The following is a 20068-nucleotide window of genomic DNA, read 5'->3' on the forward strand; positions in this document are numbered from 1 at the left end:
CATCGGTCACGACAAACTCCTCCGGTGGGAGAGGAACCATTGCTGGCCATTCTGGGCAGGGGCCCGGGAACAGTTCCTGGCAGTCTGCCTGCTCCTCAAAATGTGTCATTGTAATGGAGTGAGGAGGCTGGGAGGAAGGAGAAGCAGCAGCCAGACGATTCAGAGTTGCAGCAGTGGACGGCGCAGAACTCTGGGTGGTCAATAGATTGCTGGATGCACTTTCTGCCATCCACGACAGGACCTGCTCACACTGCTCATTTTCTAATAAAGGTCTACCGCGTGGACCCATTAATTGTGAGATGAATGTGGGGACGCCAGAAACGTGCCTCTCTCCTAATCCCGCAGCAGGCGGCTGCGAGACACCTGGATCAGGAGCTCGGCCTGTGCCCACACCCTGACTTGGGCCTCCGCGTCCTCGGCCGCGTCCATGTCCTCTAGGCCTACCCCTACCCCTCAGCATGGTGTATTACCAGTAGTGCAGAAACACAACGCTGTAATTAAATGTGCTGCTTATTGGCCTGTGGTTGGAGGCTGACTTCGCTTACGGAACGCACAGCAGAGGCAGGAAAGAATTTTGCGCAAGCCTGCTGTAACACTTAGCTGGCTGCGTATGAATTAGGACAACTACCCCCAGCAGAGACCCAGTACACTGAGGACGGTCACAGGCAGCCCAAATAGATTTTTTTTCCCAAATGTTTTTGGAAAGGCCCACTGCCCATATACACTAAATATGTCTTCTGTCCCTGCCTCACCACTACTGGCCCTGGACAATGTAAAATTACTGCAAGACGCAATGCTCTGCACGGCCGATACACACAAAAAAAAAAAAGTGCAACACTGCAAAAAGCAGCCTCCACACTACTGCACACGGTTAGATGTGGCCCTAAGAAGGACCGTTGGGGTTCTTGAAGCCTAAAATAACTCCTATCGCTCTCCCTATAGCAGCTCCGGCACCAGCAGCACTTTACCTGAGCTATGTCAGAATGCATCTGTGGAGAGCCGTGGGAGGGGCCGATTTATATACTCGGGTGACACCTGATCTCGCCAGCCACTCACTGCAGGGGGGGTGGTATAGGGCTTGAACGTCGCAGGGGGAAGTTGTAATGCCTTCCCTGTCTTTCTATTGGCCAGAAAAGCGCGCTAACGTCTCAGAGATGAAAGTGAAAGTAACTCGAACATCGCGTGGTGCTCGTTTCGAATAACGAGCATCTCGAACACGCTAATACTCGAACGATTATCAAGCTCGGACGAGTACGTTCGCTCATCTCTAGTAAGGACGCAACATTCTATATGCATCCATATACCTCAATGATATTTTCAGGGTGACCTTTTCTGGAAAAAAATATTGAAATGATTAAAGGGGTTGTCCCGCGGCGAAAGTGAAAATTTTTTTTTTTCACTTACCCCCGCATTCTGCCCTCTTAAAAAGAAAGCATGGGTTAGTTTTTAAAAAGCACATTGCGCTTACCTGCATCAGCGTTCTGCAGCTTCTTCTTTTCTTCTTGTGAAGATGGCGCCGCTGGTCTTCTCCCACGGTGCACCCTGGATTTTCTTCTACTTCCTTGCGTTCCATTGCCGATTCCAGCCTCCTGATTGGCTGGAATCGGCACACGTGACGGGGCGGAGCTACGATGACGACGCGGTGACCAGCTCTCCGGCACGAGCGGCCCCATTCACCAGCCAGAAGACCGGACTGCGCAAGCGCGTCTAATCGGGCGATTAGACGCTGAAATTAGACGGCACCATGGCGATGGGGACGCTAGCAACGGAGCAGGTAAGTAAATAACTTCTGTATGGCTCATAATTAATGCACGATGTATATTACAAAGTGCATTAATATGGCCATACAGAAGTGTATAACCCCACTTGCTTTCGCGGGACAACCCCTTTAAGTTTTGTTTTTAGGCAAAAGTACATCAAATTAGGATACAGGAATAGAATGTTGTAAAAAAAAAAAAAAGTTATAACCCTAGTGGATACCTGTATGTTCTAGCCATTAAAATAAAGGCAGTAAAACAGCAATATTTATGCCAAATTTTATTGAATTAACAACTAGCCTTAGAATCATATTTCATAAGTCATTTTTACCATCATATGCAGAAGATACATATCCCTATATAGCACAGTCAGTACATGTGTGTCTAGGAATAGTTATTAAACAGAGGCTGGAAATTCTTCTGAAGTAGGAAAGATTCATCGGCCGAGCCAGAAGATCAGCTTGCAGTGTGATTAGTAGATCATAATACTCCGAATCCTGCAACAAGAAGGAGGGAAGTAGCAGTTCAAGGAATTTACAGTTAATCAGCTTGCGGGACTGCCTAGAGAGGGTCTCTAAAGAGCATTGTGTTCTCGTGCTTTGTAATAAATCTATACACACACACACACACGCACGCACGCACGCACGCACACACGTACACGTACACACACACGTACACACACACGTACACACACACACACACACACACACACACACACATATACCCAATTTTGGGTCATCTATGAAAAGAGAATGATATTCAACCCTCCCCCCCCCCCCCCCCCCCTTTTCAGACCTTTCTTCACACTTTTTTAAAATAAAAAGATGTATGAGAGTTGTGCATCTCACACGAAGCTCGTGCGACGTAGCTGTCTCAGGGCTAGATTTTTTTGGTGGGACAAGTTGTATTTTTTAATTTTACCACTTAATTTACTATATAAAATGGATTTAAAAAAGTCAATTCCACCATTTTTTGAGGTAGTCTGTTTTAATACTGCAGCAAACGTGATTTACCTTTATTCTATAGGTCAGTATAATTACAACAATACCAAATTTAGATTGTATTTTTTGCTGTACACGATGTGATCATACCCAGAGGTCCTTACCAATTGGTCAGCGTTTCTTTCTGATGTCTCTGATCATTTGGACGCATGCTATGAGTCAGGCCTCTACTGGCCTGAAGTACAAGAAGTAGCTGACATGTTGGATGTTATGGGAACTAATTAACTGCCTATGGATGCCGGATGCACGCTTTTCTTCCTATAATACGCTGGTATTAATCAGATCCTATTTAAAAGAATTTTACAGTAGTAAGAAAAACGGGCCCAAGGTTTATATTTTTTTGTGAATAGACACATCATTCACTTTCCAGAATTGGAGATGGAGGAGGTGTGGTACATGGAGAGCACCAAATGCTGCTTGTTCTAATACTCTGCTCACACCTTCCTGAGAGCTTCTGGTCATACTGTCATCAACAATAGAAGAATCCAAAGTACAGGGTTACACTTCGCAACTCAGGCCTTTGGAGGGTGATCTGAGACAATTTTAGGACAACAGCCACTTCAGACATTGTGCTTGCCATTTATGAAAAAAAGGCACCAATAGAAGGTGCTGCAAATCCCACTTCAAGTGTTCAATGATCCCCCTTGGTTTCCAACAACACTCTGCATGCTCAAAAGTAGACTTTCCACTGCTGAATGTAGCAAGTCAGCTTTAATTGCCACAGTATGCTGCCGAATACGATCCTTCAGATTTGAGACTGATGCAGGTCTGTCACGGTAGATCTGGTCAGCTACAGCACCAACTGGCAAATTTATTTTTTTCACAAATGGCGAGGGCACCGTCTGAAGTGGCTGTTGTCTGAATTTTATCTCATTTGTAGCAGTTGAACACCCTCCATAGGGCTCTGAATTAAGGGAAATTCCATTTCACTAACCCGGCAAGTTCTCAGTGCCAGCCTCACAATAACCGCTATATATGTATACTCTGTACTGTGATGGTTTGCACATGAGGAAAGCTCATATCCACATTTGTGTATTTTATGTACTTACCCGGTTTTATTGTTGATCATGTCAAATGCTTCATTGATTTGATCCAGTTTTAGCCTACTGCTAACCAAAAAGTCCAGAGTGAATTTTTTACATATATAATCTTGCACCAGTTTTGTGATACCGGCACTCTTATAGCCTAGGAAAAAAATATACATATATAAATAGATGTTTTAACCATATCTCCTAGAATGAGTAACAGTAAAATATCAGATTTACAATGTCAATTGCTGAAGTCAGATGGAAATAAAAAAAAAACAGAAAAAAAAGGTACACAGGGATGCAGAAATTGCACTATTAAAGTAGTGGAGGCCATTATGATAACAAACTGAGAAGCTGTGCTTCTGCATGTGCAACCATGCTAGGGAGAGGCTGGGAGTCAGAGCACGCAGGACCCCAGAGGGAGTGTGAAAACAGGGAGAATGGGCATGCTAAAGGTTTTCTATGCACATGAGGAGTAAGTACAAGGTGTCATGGCGAGCCAAAAGGTGAAAGGATTAGAGATGAGCGAACGTACTCGTCCGAGCTTGATACTCGTTCGAGTATTAGCGTGTTCGAGATGCTCGTTACTCGAGACGAGTACCACGCGATGTTCGAGTTACTTTCACTTTCATCTCTGAGACGTTAGCGCGCTTTTCTGGCCAATAGAAAGACAGGGAAGGCATTACAACTTCCCCCTGCGACGTTCAAGCCCTATACCACCCCCCTGCAGTGAGTGGCTGGCGAGATCAGGTGTCACCCGAGTATATAAATCGGCCCCTCCCGCGGCTCGCCACAGTGCTGTTGGTGCCGGAGCTGCTATAGGGAGAGCGTTAGGAGTTATTTTAGGCTTCAAGAACCCCAATGGTCCTTCTTAGGGCCACATCTAACCGTGTGCAGTAGTGTGGAGGCTGCTTTTTGCAGTGTTGCACTTTTTTTTTTTTGTATATCGGCCGTGCAGAGTATTGCGTCCTGCAGTAATTTTACATTGTCCAGGGCCACTAGTGGTGAGGCAGGGACAGAAGACATATTTAGTGTATATGGGCAGTGGGCCTTTCCAAAAACATTTGGGGAAAAAAATCTATTTGGGCTGCCTGTGACCGTCCTCAGTGTACTGGGTCTCTGCTGGGGGTAGTTGTCCTAATTCGTACGCAGCCAGCTAAGTGTTACAGCAGGCTTGCGCAAAATTCTTTCCTGCCTCTGTGTTGCCTGTTACATCACCGCTGTATTCCTGTCCACAAGTGTACTGGGTCTCTGCTGGGGGTAGTTGTCCTAATTCATACGCAGCCAGCTAAGTGTTACAGCAGGCTTGCACAAAATTCTTTCCTGCCTTTGCTGTGCGTTCCGTAAGCGAAGTCAGCCTTCAACCACAGGCCAATAAGCGGCACATTTAATTACAGCGTTCTGTTTCTGTATTACTGGTAATACACCATGCTGAGGGGTAGGGGTAGGCCTAGAGGACATGGACGCGGGCGAGGACGCGGAGGCCTAAGTCAGGGTGTGGGCACAGGCCGAGCCAGTGCGGTGGCCAGGGGTAGAGGCAGGGCCAGACCGAATAATCCACCAACTGTTTCCCAAAGCGCCCCCTCGCGCCATGCCATCCTGCAGAGGCAAAGGTGCTCTAAGGTGTGGCAGTTTTTCACAGAGACGCCTGACGACCGATGAACAGTGGTGTGCAAACTTTGTCGCGCCAAGATCAGCTGGGGAGCCACCACCACCAGCATGCGCAGGCATATGATGGCCAAGCACCCCACAAGGTGGGACGAAGGCCGTTCACCGCCTCCGGTTTGCACCACTGCCTCTCCCCCTGTGCCCCAACCTGCCACTGAGATCCAACCCTCCTCTGAGGACACAGGCACGAGTGCCTACCGGCCTGCACCCACACCCTCACCTCCGCTGTCCTCGGCCCCATCCAGCAATGTCTCTCAGCGCAGCGTCCAGACGTCGCTAGCGTAACTGTTTGAGTGCAAGTGCAAGTACGCCGCCACGCACCTGCATGCTCAACCGTTAAACGTGCACATAGCCAAATTGATCAGCCTGGAGATGCTGCCGTATAGGATTGTGGAAACGGAGGCTTTCAAAAGCATGATGGCGGCGGCGGCCCCGCGCTACTCGGTTCCCAGTCACCACTACTTTTCCCAATGTGCCGTCCCAGCCCTGCACGACCACGTCTCCCGCAACATTGTACGCACCCTCACCAACGCCGTTACTGCCAAGGTCCACTTAACAACGGACACGTGGACAAGCACAGGCGGGCAGGGCCACTATATCTCCCTGACGGCACATTGGGTGAATTTAGTGGAGAATGGGACAGAGTCAGAGCCTGGGACCGCTCACGTCCTACCCACCCCCAGAATTGTGGGCCCCAGTTCGGTGCTGGTATCTGCAGCGGTGTATGCTTCCTCCACTAAACCACCCTCCTCCTCCTCCTCCAACGCAACCTCTGTCTCGCAATCAAGATGTGTCAGCAGCAGCACGTCGCCAGCAGTCGGTGTCGCGCGGCATGGCAGCACAGCGGTGGGCAAGCGTCAGCAGGCCGTGCTGAAACTACTCAGCTTAGGAGATAGGAGGAACACGGCCCACAAACTGCTGCAGGGTCTGACAGAGCAGACCAACCGCTGGCTTTCGCCGCTGAGCCTCCAACCGGGCATGGTCGTGTGTGACAACGGCCGTAACCTGGTGGCAGCTCTGCAGCTCGGCAGCCTCACGCACGTGCCATGCCTGGCCCATGTCTTTAATTTGGTGGTTCAGCGCTTTCTGAAAAGCTACCCACACTTGTCATACCTGCTCGGAAAGGTGCGCCGGGTCAGCGCACATTTCCGCAAGTCCAAGACGGACGCTGCCACCCTGCGGACCCTGGAACATCGGTTTAATCTGCCAGTGCACCGACTGCTGTGCGATGTGCCCACACGGTGGAACTCTACTCTCCACATGTTGGCCAGACTCTATGAGCAGCGTAGAGCTATAGTGGAATACCAACTCCAACATGGGCGGCGTAGTGGGAGTCAGCGTCCTCAATTCTTTACAGAAGAGTGGGCCTGGTTGGCAGCCATCTGCCAGGTCCTTGGAAACTTTGAGGAGTCTACCCAGATGGTGAGCGGGGATGCTGCAATCATTAGCGTCACCATTCCTCTGTTATGCCTCTTGAGAAGTTCCCTGCAAAGCATAAAGGCAGACGCTTTGCGCTTGGAAACGGAGGCGGGGGAAGACAGTATGTCACTGGATAGTCAGAGCACCCTCATGTCTATATGTCAGCGCGTTGAGGAGGAGGAGCATGAGGAGGAGGGGGAAGAGACAGCTTGGCCCACTGCTGAGGGTACCCATGCTGCTTGCCTGTCATCCTTTCAGCGTGTATGGCCGGAGGAGGAGGAGGAGGAGGATCCTGAAAGTGATCTTCCTAGTGAGGACAGCCATGTGTTGCGTACAGGTACCCTGGCACACATGGCTGACTTCATGTTAGGATGCCTTTCTCGAGACCCTCGCGTTACATGCATTCTGGCCACTACGGATTTCTGGGTGTACACACTGCTCGACCCACGGTATAAGGAGAACCTTTCCACTCTCATACCCGAAGAGGAAAGGGGTTCGAGAGTGATGCTATACCACAGGACCCTGGCGGACAAACTGATGGTAACATTCCCATCCGACAGCGCTAGTGGCAGAAGGTGCAGTTCCGAGGGCCAGGTAGCAGGGGAGGCGCAGAGATCAGGCAGCATGTACAGAGCAGGCAGGGGAACATTCTCCAAGGCCTTTGCCAGCTTTATGGCTCCCCAGCAAGACTGTGTCACCGCTCCCCAGTCAAGGCTGAGTTGGCGGGAGCACTGTAAAAGGATGGTGAGGGAGTACGTAGCCGATCGCACGACCATCCTCGGTGACGCCTCTGCCCCCTACAACTACTGGGTGTCGAAGCTGGACACGTGCCTGAACTCGCGCTGTATGCCCTGGAGGTGCTTGCTTGTCCTGCGGCTAGCGTCTTGTCAGAGAGGGTGTTTAGTGCGGCTGGGAGAATCCTCACGGATAAGCGTACCCGCCTGTCAACAGACAGTGCCGACAGGCTTACACTCATCAAGATGAACAAAGCCTGGATTTCCCCAGACTTCTCTTCTCCACCAGCGGACAGCAGCGATACCTAAACAATACGTAGGCTGCACCCGCGGATGGAAGCATTGTTCTCGATCACCATCAAAAATGGGGACATTTTTGCTTCATCAATCTGTGTATTCTATTCATCCTCCTCCTCCTGCTCCTCCTCCTGAAACCTGACATAATCACGCCGAACGGGCAATTTTTCTTAGGCCCACCAGGCTCAGTCATATAATTTTTCTAAACAATTTTTATACGTTTCAATGCTCATTAAAGCGTTGAAACTTTCACCTGAACCAATTTTTATTTTAACTGGGCTGCCTCCAGGCCTAGTTACCAATTAAGCCACATTAACCAAAGTGATTAATGGGTTTTACCTGCCCTCTTGGTTGGGCATGGGCAATTTTTCTGAGGTACATTAGTACTGTTGGTACACCAATTTTTGGGGGCCCTCGCCTACAGTGTAATCCAATTAATTTTTGCCCACTTGCATTAAAGCTGACGTTACATCAGCTGTGCTGGGCACTGCAATGGGATATATTTATGTACCGCCGGTGGCTTCCTGGCACCCACCCATGCTGTGGGTCCACAAGGAGTTGTAACTGCATGTGTCAACTTCTAAAGAACCCCAGTCTGACTGGGGCATGCAGTGTGGGCCAAAGCCCACCTGCATTAAACATGACATTACCTCAGCTGTGATGGGCAATGCAATGGGATATATTTATGTACCGCTGGTGGGTTCCTGGCACCCACCCATGCTGTCGGTCCACACGGAGTTGTAACTCAATGTGTACACTTCTAAAATACCCTAGTCTGACTGGGGCATGCAGTGTGGGTCGAAGACCACCTGCATTTAATCGGACGTTACCTGAGCTGTGATGGGCACTGCAATGGGATACATTTATGTACAGCCGGTGGGTTCCAGGGAGCCACCCATGCTGTGGGTGCACACGGAATTCCCATTGCGGAGTTGTACCTGTCTGTGACTATTTATAAAAAAATGCGGTCTGACTGGGGCATGCAGACACCTTGACAGAATGAATAGTGTGTGGCACATAGGTTCCCCATTGCTATGCCCACGTGTGCAGCTCCTGATGGCGGTGGCACAGGATTATATTTCTCATTGCCTGTGTACAGCATTGTGGGCTATCGCCCCGCCCCTTTTAGAGGGTCGCTGCCTAGCTGTGCCAACCCTCTGCAGTGTGTGCCTGCGGTTCCTCCTCATGGCAGACGCACTTATGAATAGACATGAGGGTGGTGTGGCATGAGTGCAGCTGAAGGCTGCGCAGGGACACTTTGGTGTGCGCTGTGAAAACTGCGTCGTGCGGGGGGGGGGGGGGGGGACAACATGTAACCCAGGAAAAGTGGCAGCGGAGTGTCCTGCAGGCAGTGATTGTGCTTTGTTGGAGGTAGTGTGGTGCTTAGCTAAGGTATGCATTGCTAATGAGGGCTTTTCAGAAGTAAAAGTTGTTGGGAGGGGGGGGGGGGGGCCCACTCTTGCCGCTATTGTGGCTTAATAGTGAGACCTGGGAACTTGAGATGCAGCCCAACATGTAGCCCCTCGCCTGCCCTATCTGTTGCTGTGTCGTTCCCATCATTTTATTGAATTGCCCCGATTTTCACAAATGAAAACCTTAGCGAGCATCGGCGATATACAAAAATGCTCGGGTCGCCCATTGACTTCAATGGGGTTCGTTACTCGAAACGAACCCTCGAGCATCGCGATAATTTCGTCCCGAGTAACGAGCACCCGAGCATTTTGGTGCTCGCTCATCTCTAGAAAGGATGCTTCGATGCCTTGGAGATAAGTGAAGAGCTCCCTTCTGTGGAAGGAAGTAACAGCTCCGAATTTTCTCCACTTGTAAATAACTTGGCAAACTGGATTCATTTACACCCAGGTTTTCAGTGGTTTTTGTTGCCTTTTAAACTCTTCTGAAAGAGGTGTTTACATCAAAGTATCGTTCACACTCACCAATCTTTGAGAACAGATTTTTAGTAATTAAACTCTGGTGGGTTTCACAGATGCTTTGCCTGTTAAAACACTCAAAGCTTGTTGCCTTATCAGAAACCTCTTTAGGATCCTTCACATGGGGGCGGTTATAAGATGCACTGCAAGTCAGTAAATTCTGCATCAAAACCTGCAGTTAGACCTGTGGATTTTGGTGTGGAATTCGGCAGCAACTCACATGCTTTTTTTACGGCAGCATTTTGAACGCCGTGGTATAATGCTCAAAATTATTTCAATGGGGCCTCACAGACATGCTCTCGCTTAGAAAACACCACGCTTTGAGTACTGTCTGCTCTATTTTACCGCACCTTATCACAATTATGGCGTTTTGCCGGCCGCATGTGCGCTTGGGCTAATACATCCTGTGTGAAAGGTTCTTTGTAGATTAAGCTTTTGGAGACACGTGAGACAATTAACAGAGGGGCACTGTTGCTCTCTGAATACTCTTTTACTGAGCACATTAACGATGGGCTAATTCACACTTTTGCCATGGTTTGGCTCTTAGAAATGAACAATGGGAAAAAAAAAAAAAAACTGCAAAATTGAAAGTTCGGGCTCAGCATGTGCTGTATTCAGTGCTAATGGTCCTAGATTTTCACAGGAAACTGATGGAGGCTCTGAACAGAACGTCTGATGCAGATGTGAACAAAGCCTGGTGGTAGTTGGACACTCATGCGGCAATCTGCTCTGTTTTCATTTTCTTTTGCACGGCCTGAGAATTGGCTTATGCGGACAATCTATTGCTAATAGTCATTTACCTTCAGTAGGATGTGTGTACGTCTCCCTGATCACATGGGGAGATTTACTACTAAGCAACGAGCACCTTTATGTTTGCATGAATGAGCCAATCATCTGACGAATGAGAGCTTGCTCATTAGTCAGCTGACTGTTCTCCATAGAAATCAGGTCATGTCAAAGGACCATGTGTTCGGAAGAAAAATTGGGTCCAGTTATCAGCCTGCGTAAAAGGACCATCAGTTTGTAGTTTAATTAGATTGGGTCATAGAACAGACAATTTATTAGTAATAGATTCAGAAATTCAGGTAATTTCAAAGGGTTATTTTGCTTTTTCTTGCAACTACATGGATGGCTTTTCAGTTCGCCATGGCTTCCCCTAGCAAAATCAGCTGATTGCTGCTGCAGCTCCTATCTGAAAGATGTTGTCTATGACAAGACAACCCCTTTATCTAAGAAACACAACTAAAATATCTAAAATGTTCTTGCTAACATGACATTGATTTTTTTTTTTGTGCAAATCTCCTACCTCCATATACAGATCCTTTCAATGTGCGCCCGGTAAGAAGCAAACCTGGATGCAAAGGCATGGTATCCTTTGGTGATGCCACACCCATTAGTACAGCAACACCATTGCAGGGGTATGTACTTTGAAGAGCAGTCATCTAAAAAGAAGTTAGAATGTGTTATTAGGTTTGTAAGACAGGTGTAAGAATATATTTGACCTTCTAGAAATGTTCACTTGTATTGAGTTATGACCATCGAACTCTTTGGGTAAGAGAATACAGGGAGAGAACAGAAGAGACATCATTGTGGGCATTTACTATAGGCCACCTGGACAAGTAGAAGATACAGAGGAACTCTTTCTACATCAGACAGCCAAGTTCTCAAAAAAGTCAGACTGTTAAAGTCTCCCCTGATCACTATCCAGATATTTGTTGGAAATGTCTCAGACAAAAGTAATGCATCCAACAATTTCTTATTCACTCTTGACTACTTCATCTTCCAAAAAGGTTGACCAAGATAGCAGATCCCCCTTGTTTTCTCTAATTCTTATCAACAGTGAGGAAATGGTTGAGGAATCACAGTTGGCTGAGGCATTAGGAGACATCCAAAATTCAAGGATCTCATGATTGCTAACAAGGGGAAGGAGGACTTGAGAAGACAAAACTTCAAAAAAAGATTGGACTTCAGAAAGACAGGATTTTAATAGAGTCAAGAGGAGGGTAAGAAGGATCCAATGGGTGGATGTTAAAAACAGAAATGTCCAAGAAAGATAGCAAAATAAGATTTTCAAAGCACAATTGTTACCAACCCCTAAAAAGGAGGAAGAATGGGAAGCATTTAAAAAAAAAGGAAAAAAAATATATATCAAATGAGAAAAGGAGAGGGGGTATGTCTAAAGAAGACTATAATGCAGTCTGCAGAAACTGTAGGGCAAGTGTCAGAAAGCTACAGCCAATAAGTAATTAAGCATTGCAAGAGTCCAAAAGCAATGAAAAGGATTTTAGGGGTATGTCAAAAGATTCTATAAGGGTTTACAGGAGGAAAATGGTGAATTTGTTAAAAATGATGTTGAAGGACGAACTTTTAAATTCTTATTTTGTATCCGTTTTCTCTCAGAAAGTACGTGCAACAGCAGCAATACTTCAATACTACACAAATGGGAATGAACCACTGGAAATTATTAGTTTCATAATTCTGCGTCTTCATTCACTCTTATGCAATTTTGTTTGAGAGGATTCAAAAAGATCTAGACAAGCTTAAACAGTGGGTGGCAACAAAATGGTATTTAGCAAGAATAAATGCAGAGAGCAGAAAAAAAAATTATATAAATAAAATACACACAGAATGGGAGTAATTGAGCCATGCAGCAGCACGCGTGAAAAAGTCTTGGGTATATTAATAGATCACAGACTAAACATGAGTCAGTATGATGCAGTAGCAAAAAGGGCAAAACAGAATTCTGGGATGTATTAAGAGAGATCTAGATCACATGTTATTATCCCGCTCTACTTTTCCTTGGTCAGATGTTATCTAGAATACTGTATACAGTTCTGGGTACCCCAATAAAAAATAAAACAATAAACAAAACATTAACAAACTGGAGCAAGTTCGGCAAACAGTTAGCAAGATTGTGAGCGGTCTGCAAACGATGTCCTATGAGTAACGGTTAAGCTTGCAAAAAAAAAAAAAAGCTGAGAGGAGACCTAATAGCTGTCTTCAAATATCTGAAGGGCTGTCACAGTGCAGAGGGATCAGCCCTATTCTCATTTGCACAAGGAAAGACTGCAAGCAATGGGAGGAGACAAAGAAAAAGCTTTCAGTGAGGGTGATCAATGAGTGGAACGGGAAGTGGCGAGCTCTCCTTTAATGGAAGTCTTCAAATAGAGGCTAAACAGACTTCAGTCTGGGATGATTTAGTGATCTGCATTGAGCAGGGGATTGAATCCGATGACTCTAGAGGTCACTTCCAAACTCTAAGATTTCACAACTAATTCATACCACATGATATTTTCCTCTTACCATGGTCGGAATATGTCCTGCACATTCAATGGCAAAATCCACTCCTCCATTAGTCATCTCACAAATGACCTCATGAATGGGTTTCTCAAGATCTTTTGTGTTTACACACTCAGTGGCCCCCATTGCCATGGCTTTTGGAAACTTCTCCTTATGTGATCCCACTCCAATAATTTGTGAAGCTCCTGCATCTTTGCATCCTGCTATTGCTGAAAAACCAACTCCTCCCAAGCCAAATACAGCACAGCTTGAACCCTTTGTCACCTAAGAAGCAGGAATGTATCAGATATCAGTAACGGCATAAAATTGACTAGAAATTACATTTATGAAAGCACGTGAATTCATATATTCTGCTTAATAAATTTATATATCTCTATAAAACTTTAAAATGTTTCGCTCTGCATCTGAGGTAAGATTTTTTGCAGGTACCCATGTCTGCTGTTGCTCGCAATACTGTGTATACAGCAGAGCCATGTAAAAGGAGGCTATACGATTAGAGATGAGCGAGCATACTAGTCCGAGCTTGATGCTCGTTTGAGTAGTAGCATACTTGATGGTGCGCGAGAATTTTATGTCCCCTCCCTGCATGTTTAGCGCCATTTTTTAGCCACTAAACATGCAGGGAAGGCTTTACCACTTCCTGCTGTGACATGCCTACCCTGTGCACGTCTACAACAGTGACTGGCTGGCCTGATCAGGTAACCGCCAAGTATTAAAACTTTGGTCACCCTCGGCTTGCCTCAGACGCATGCTGCATGAGCTGAGGGATAGAGCTGCTACAATAGGGAAAGCGTTAGTGTAGGGATTAGAATGTGGTTTGGCAGGGATCCTTACTACCAGAACCCAACAGTCCTTTTTAGGACTACTACTCCTTCTCTCATTGTGTGCATCAGCATTTTGGCTGGCTGGGACCAGTAGTGCACACGGATTTTTTTTTCCCCCCAAGCATCCCGGCTGTATTCTGTCCACTGTTACCGGTTGTATGCAGTTTACTGCCAGGGGTGTACACAGTACATAGGAAGTAACAAACCTCCTATCACTTCTCATTTTTAGTTTTTCGGGGGCTCAAAGCATATGCTATATACCCGTGTGTTGGTGATGTGAATCTACGCTATCTAACAGTATACCCACTAGAAAAAAATTTCTATATACTAGTCTCTGGGGGCTGTGAATTTGCGCTAACAGTATACACTGATTATTCTGTTTTGGCCTATAAGCGTACCCCAAATAACTTGCATTTTGTGTAGCATTTAGTCAAAGTGCTTTATCCAACATGGTGAAGACTAGGGGTAAGGTTCGAGGACATGGGCGTTTGAATGAGGGTGCGGGCAGAGGCCGAGGTCTTGGGCGGGGTGAAACAGTGCCTGCTGCTGAGGGATTAGTAGAGGGCTGCGTATCTCCACTCCCCAGCTTCATCTCACATTTTGCAGGTCCGCGTGGTAGACCATTATTACAAGCACAACAGTGCAATCAGTTGCTGACAGGGATAGCGGATAACACGTCCAGTAATTTATCCAAACACCAAGTCCACTCATGGCAGCCAAGGGACTGCACCTCTGAATCCTCAAGCTGCTCCTCCTTCCTCACAGACTGGTCACTCTAGAAAAAGGAGAGATTCTGAACAGGCATACTCCCAGGAACTGTTCTTGGGTCCCTGCCAAGTTGGAAAAAACAGTTCATTAACCAACTGAGGAGTTTGTGAAAGGTCCTAATTTTGGGCATTGGTCATGACAGTCAGGGTGATGAGGGTGGGGACTTCCAAGTAGTGTCTCAAGAGCTATTTGTGGATGATGAGACGCAGTTGTCTGTCAGTGAGGTTGTTGTTAGGGCAGTAAGTCTGAGGGAGGAGAAGACACAGGATTCAGAGGAAGAGCTGGTGGATAATGAGGTGACTGACCCCACCTGGGTTGCTAAGCCTACTGAAGACAGTCGCCCCTTTTTTCCTGCTGCACCATCCCTGCCCTACACCAGTATGTCTCACACAGCATAAACCGTACCCTCACCAACGCAGTTACTGGGAAGGTCCACTTAACCACCTAAACGTGGACAAGTGCTGGCAGGCAGGGACACTACATCTCCCTGATGGCATATTGGGTTAACCTGGTGGAGGCTGGAACCGAGTCTGACCTTGGGTCTGCTCACGTGCTACCCACACCGAGGATTGTGGTCCTACCTCGGTCATGGCTTCTCTGGCTTATTATGCCACATCCTCTAAACACCACCTCCTCCTCTACTTCTCAATTATCATGTGTGAGCACGTCACCTGCAGTCGGTAGCTCAAGGCGCTGCAAAACTGCCATGGGGAAGTGTCAGCAGGCCGGGGTGGAACTCCCGAGCTTAGGTGACAAGAAGCACACTGACCAAGAGCTGTTACAGGGTTTGACGGTCAGACAGATTTGTGGCTTTCGCTGCTGAACCTCCAACCAGGCATGGTTGTGTGTGACAATGGGCATAACCTGGTGGCGGCTCTGCAGCTTGGCAGACTAACACATGTGCCATGCCTTCCCCACATCCTCAATCTGGTAGTTCAGCACTTTAAAAACTACACCCCTTTGTCTGACCTGCTCAGCAATGTGCGTCGCGTGTGCGCACACTTCAGAAAAGCCAACACAGATGCTGTCACCCTCTGAACACTGCAACATCGCTTCCAGTGCACTAACTGTTGTGCGACGTGCCCACGCGCTCGAATTCAACATTGCACATGTTGGCCAGACTTCACGAGCAGCGTAGAGCCATTGTAGAATACTAGCTGCAACATAGCCGTCGGAGTGGTAGTCAGCCTCCTCAAATTTTCAGAGGAGTGGGCATGGATGTCTGACATCTGCCATGTCTTAGCAAACTTTGGAGGAGTCTACACAAATGGTGAACAGCGATGCGGCCATTATCGGTGTAACCATCCTGCTGCTTTGCCTGCTGAGAAGGTCACTGCTAAGCATTAAGACCGATGCTTTGTGGATAGAACAGGAGATGGGGGATGACAATACATTGCTTGATAGCCAGACCACCCTCACGTCTGTTTCTCAGCATGTATTTGAGGAGGAGGAAGAGACTGCTGGCCACACTGCAGAGGGTACCCATGCTACTTCCTTCACATCTGTTCAGTGTGCATGGGCTGAAGAGGAGGAGGAGAGTGAGAGTCATCCTCCTAGGAATGACAGTGATGTGTTGCGTACTGGGACTCTGGCACACATGGTTGACTTCATGTTAAGCTGCCTTTCCCGTGACCCTCACTGATTACTGGGTGTCACCCTTCTCAACCCACGGTATAAGGAGATCCTTTCCACTCTCATTCCCGAAGAGGAAAGGAGTATGAGAGAGTGATGCAATACCACAGGCGCTGGTGGAAAAGCTGATGCTAAAGTTCTCATCTGACAACGCTAGTGGTAGAGGACGTAGTTCAGTGGGCCAACTAGCAGGGGAGATGCAGGTAACAGGCAGCATGTCCAGTGCAGGCAGGGGAACACTCTAAGGCCTTTGCCAGTTTTATGGCTCCCCAGCCAGACTGTCACAGCCCCCCAGTCTAGGCTAAGTAGGAGGAAACACTGTAAAAAGATGGTGAGGGAGTACATAGCCGTAGCAACATTCTCCATGATCCCTCTACTCCATACAACTATTGAGTGTCAAAGCTGGCCACGTGGTACAAACCTGCGCTGTATGCCTTGGAGGTGCTGGCCTGCCCAGCCGCTATTGTGTTATCAGAGAGAGTGTTTAGTGCTGCCGGAAGAGGGGGAGGGGGGGGGGGAAATTCTCATGAATAAGCGTACCCGCCTGTCAACTGACAGCACCGACAGGCTTACACTCATTAAAATGAACAAAGCCTGGATTTCCCCTGACTTCTCTTCACCAGTGGAAAGCAGCGGAACATAAAGATTCTTTAATCTGGAACAGGAGAACCATGCACCCTCTATCACCCCAAAAAGTGAGAAGCAGCTCGGTCTATCCCCCTCAGATCCTCCTCCACCAGCATGTCAGCACGCTGAACACCTAATTATTCAGAGGGCCAAAAGACTCTGTAAAAACTAATTTTTTCATAGGGCTGCCTCCAGGCTCTGCTAACAAATTAAGCAAGTACAAGCTCCATCTTTAAAAAAAAAAATTTCTGGGTTTCAACTGCCATCTGGGTAAACAAGTTTTTCAGGGCACACCTGTACTCTTGGGGTTCGTCTATACTGTTGGTACACAAATGTTTCCCAGTGCAGTGTTCAGCTAGCTGACACATACACAGGATGAATTGTCCTGCTTTGGCCAATCAAATTTCTTCATGGTTCATGCTGTCCTTGTAGCGATCAAAGGAACTGTAACTGATTTCATGAGATTTCCACAGGGTCACTGTATACGTGTGGTGGCAACCTTTGGTGACACCTCCTGCTTCAAACCAATCTTTTCTTTTAGAAAGGGTTGTTGAATTATGCAGATGGTTAGAAGTAATAGCATCTGAGTCCCCTTTATGGCCACGTTTGTGGCTCCTGACAGTCGTGAGGGAGGTGGCATGGGCATTGGAATTCAGCTCAGCACTGTATAGCAATACAGAACTCATTGTACATTGCATGATTTTGGATTTCCGCGGACGTGCAATACCCCGAGTGGTAAACAGCCGGTCGGGTTCTGATAAACGCACGCATTCCTGGGGAGCAGGGGGGGAAAAAAAAAAAAAAAAAAAAAATCGGCACTGGTCACCATGCATTAGCTCTCGTTTTACCACAGTTATCCGAGATACTGGATTGGAGCATTCACAGGAAGCGTTAGTGATTTAATGACTCACAGGTTTACTGTATAAACTGTTACAGGGGGTGACTGCCAGGCCCTTGCCCCCAAATTGGCTTAATAGTGCGACCTTGGAGCCTCAGATGCATCCATGCATGCTGCCCCTGCCGTTCCCTATCCATTTCTGTGGTGTTTCCATGGCTTTCTGATGTTTTCAGGTGATTCACACAACCTCCCCTATGCGGAGCAGGGGTCACCTTGAAAAATGCTCGAGTCTCCCATTGACTTCAATGAGGTTCGTTGCTCGAAACGAGCCCTCTAGCATTACGAAAAGTTCGACTCGAGCAATGAGCACCCAAGCATTTTGGTGCTTGCTCATCTCTATAAACGATGGCTCAAAAGCCCTAGAAGGGGGGCGGGGGGGTGTGTATCTAGATGAAGACTATTGGACCCAAACATTTTCTACAGGACAAATCTGTGCCAAAAGCTTGTCCTTCACCATATGTTACTCCAGTTTATGCATAAAAATTCTTACCTTAGCAGTGTTTATGGCCGCACCATATCCAGTTCCAAATCCACAGCCTATAAGACAAGCTTCAACAGGTGCATTGGCATCCACTTTGGCAATGGAAATGTCAGACACAACAGTGTATTCAGTAAATGTACTTGTGCCCGCAAAATTATGGATCAGTTTGCCTTTACAAGAAAACCTGCTTGTACCATCATACATGAGTCCAGCGTGTTCACCAGATCCAAAACTATTAGGCAAAAAAGAAATAAAATAGAACTAATAGTTTGAAGAATTGATATTGAAAGGTGTTCTGTCTTTAGTAAATAAGGGCTCATTCACATTTGCTGCAGAGGTTTTCTTTGGAGAGTCTCTAGCTGATTTCTGTTACATCTGTAAACTAGCACAACATGCTGTGCTCTCGCTCAGTAAGATGCCAGACAGGAATTACAGAATCCAGGCAGACCAATTTAGAGTTAGTGTGTGTATTAGAAAAAAGAAATTTCTATTGTACAATAGGCAAGCTTTATTTACAAAAACCAAAGTCACCATTTACCAGTCTTCTAATATTTTAACCATAAATGTGATCTCAAGGGTTGCTCTAAACATCTTGTATACAAGTGTCACGTAGAGAAGTCAGAAAAAAAATCTAAGAAAACTTTAGGCCTGGATATGCCATGTTTTATGAAACCACTGTAGAATACCTGATTCCTATGGTTCAGACTGGTCTGCACCTTAAAGGGATAGTCAACTGTACATGCAAATAACACCCTTGAAATGCGCCTTCTACTGCATGTTTCTTTAATAGGTGTTTCCCCCTGCACAATTCATGAATGCAAGGGATGACTACTTATTTGGATCTCATGGGTCATTTTATTATGTAACCGTTATACTACTACTTACTGATTTTTGATAGTCAACATTTGGATATCACAGCTAAGATCTCATTTGTACTTTTAGGGTTGAAATAATGCATTCTGAACAAGAGGGTACAGCTACACTAGCATTTTTTGGGGGGGAGAAAGGGGTCTAAGAAAAAAAAATCCAAAATGTGTTAGTCAACATATTCTATTCACCTCCATTGGCAGAAACATATCTCAAAGTGCATCAATATGTAATCAAGAAGCATATTGCAAGAATAGATAAATGTTGAAGTACCCAAAGGATGATCAGTTACATAGATACACTTACTCAAGTTTCACACACACGTTACTGTTTGGACTGTTGCAACCTCGGCACTGTCCACATTCTGGGACAAACAGTGGGATGACTTTATCACCTGTGAAAATAGTAGGGAACAGTCTTTGTAAATTCTGAACGGTTTAATGGTTATAATAAGTCATTGTACAGATTTGGACTTCTATGCATGCTGCGGGCTTTCTTTGCGGGATGTGTTTTTTTTTTTTTTTAATGGCACCTTTAAGTGTACTGGGAAAAAAAGACTCAAAACACCACACACACACACACACACACACACACACACACACACACACACACACTTTCTGACAGTGAGGGTGATCAATGAATGGAACAGGTTACTACTACTGGAGTTGGGAAGATCTTCAATTGAAGTGTTCAAACAGAGGCTGGACAGACATCTGTCTTGGATGATTTAGTAAACCCTGCATTGAGCAGTGGGTTAGACCCGATGGCTCTGGAGGTGCCTTCTAATTATAGCATTCTATGATCACAGGTTTTTCTGGCCAACATGTTACCATAGTATT

The 20068-nt window shown here is 46.6% G+C and overlaps 1 protein-coding gene across 1 annotated transcript in view; it reads right to left on the minus strand.

Annotated features, from left to right (window-relative positions):
- Positions 1 to 2022: 2022 nt before the first annotated feature.
- LOC136572945 (NADP-dependent alcohol dehydrogenase-like) overlaps positions 2023 to 20068 on the minus strand; it is a 37369-nt gene continuing 19323 nt past the window's right edge. The window contains exons 4-9 of the mRNA XM_066573988.1: positions 19536 to 19623; positions 18372 to 18594; positions 13136 to 13396; positions 11139 to 11274; positions 3808 to 3943; positions 2023 to 2254 (exon numbers count right to left, since the gene is read on the minus strand). Coding sequence (XP_066430085.1) covers positions 2230 to 2254; positions 3808 to 3943; positions 11139 to 11274; positions 13136 to 13396; positions 18372 to 18594; positions 19536 to 19623 — 869 coding nt within the window. The 3' untranslated portion in view covers positions 2023 to 2229. The remainder of the gene's footprint in view (positions 2255 to 3807; positions 3944 to 11138; positions 11275 to 13135; positions 13397 to 18371; positions 18595 to 19535; positions 19624 to 20068) is intronic.

This window comes from Eleutherodactylus coqui, chromosome 7 (assembly GCF_035609145.1).
Source record: "Eleutherodactylus coqui strain aEleCoq1 chromosome 7, aEleCoq1.hap1, whole genome shotgun sequence".
NCBI lineage: Eukaryota > Metazoa > Chordata > Amphibia > Anura > Eleutherodactylidae > Eleutherodactylus > Eleutherodactylus coqui.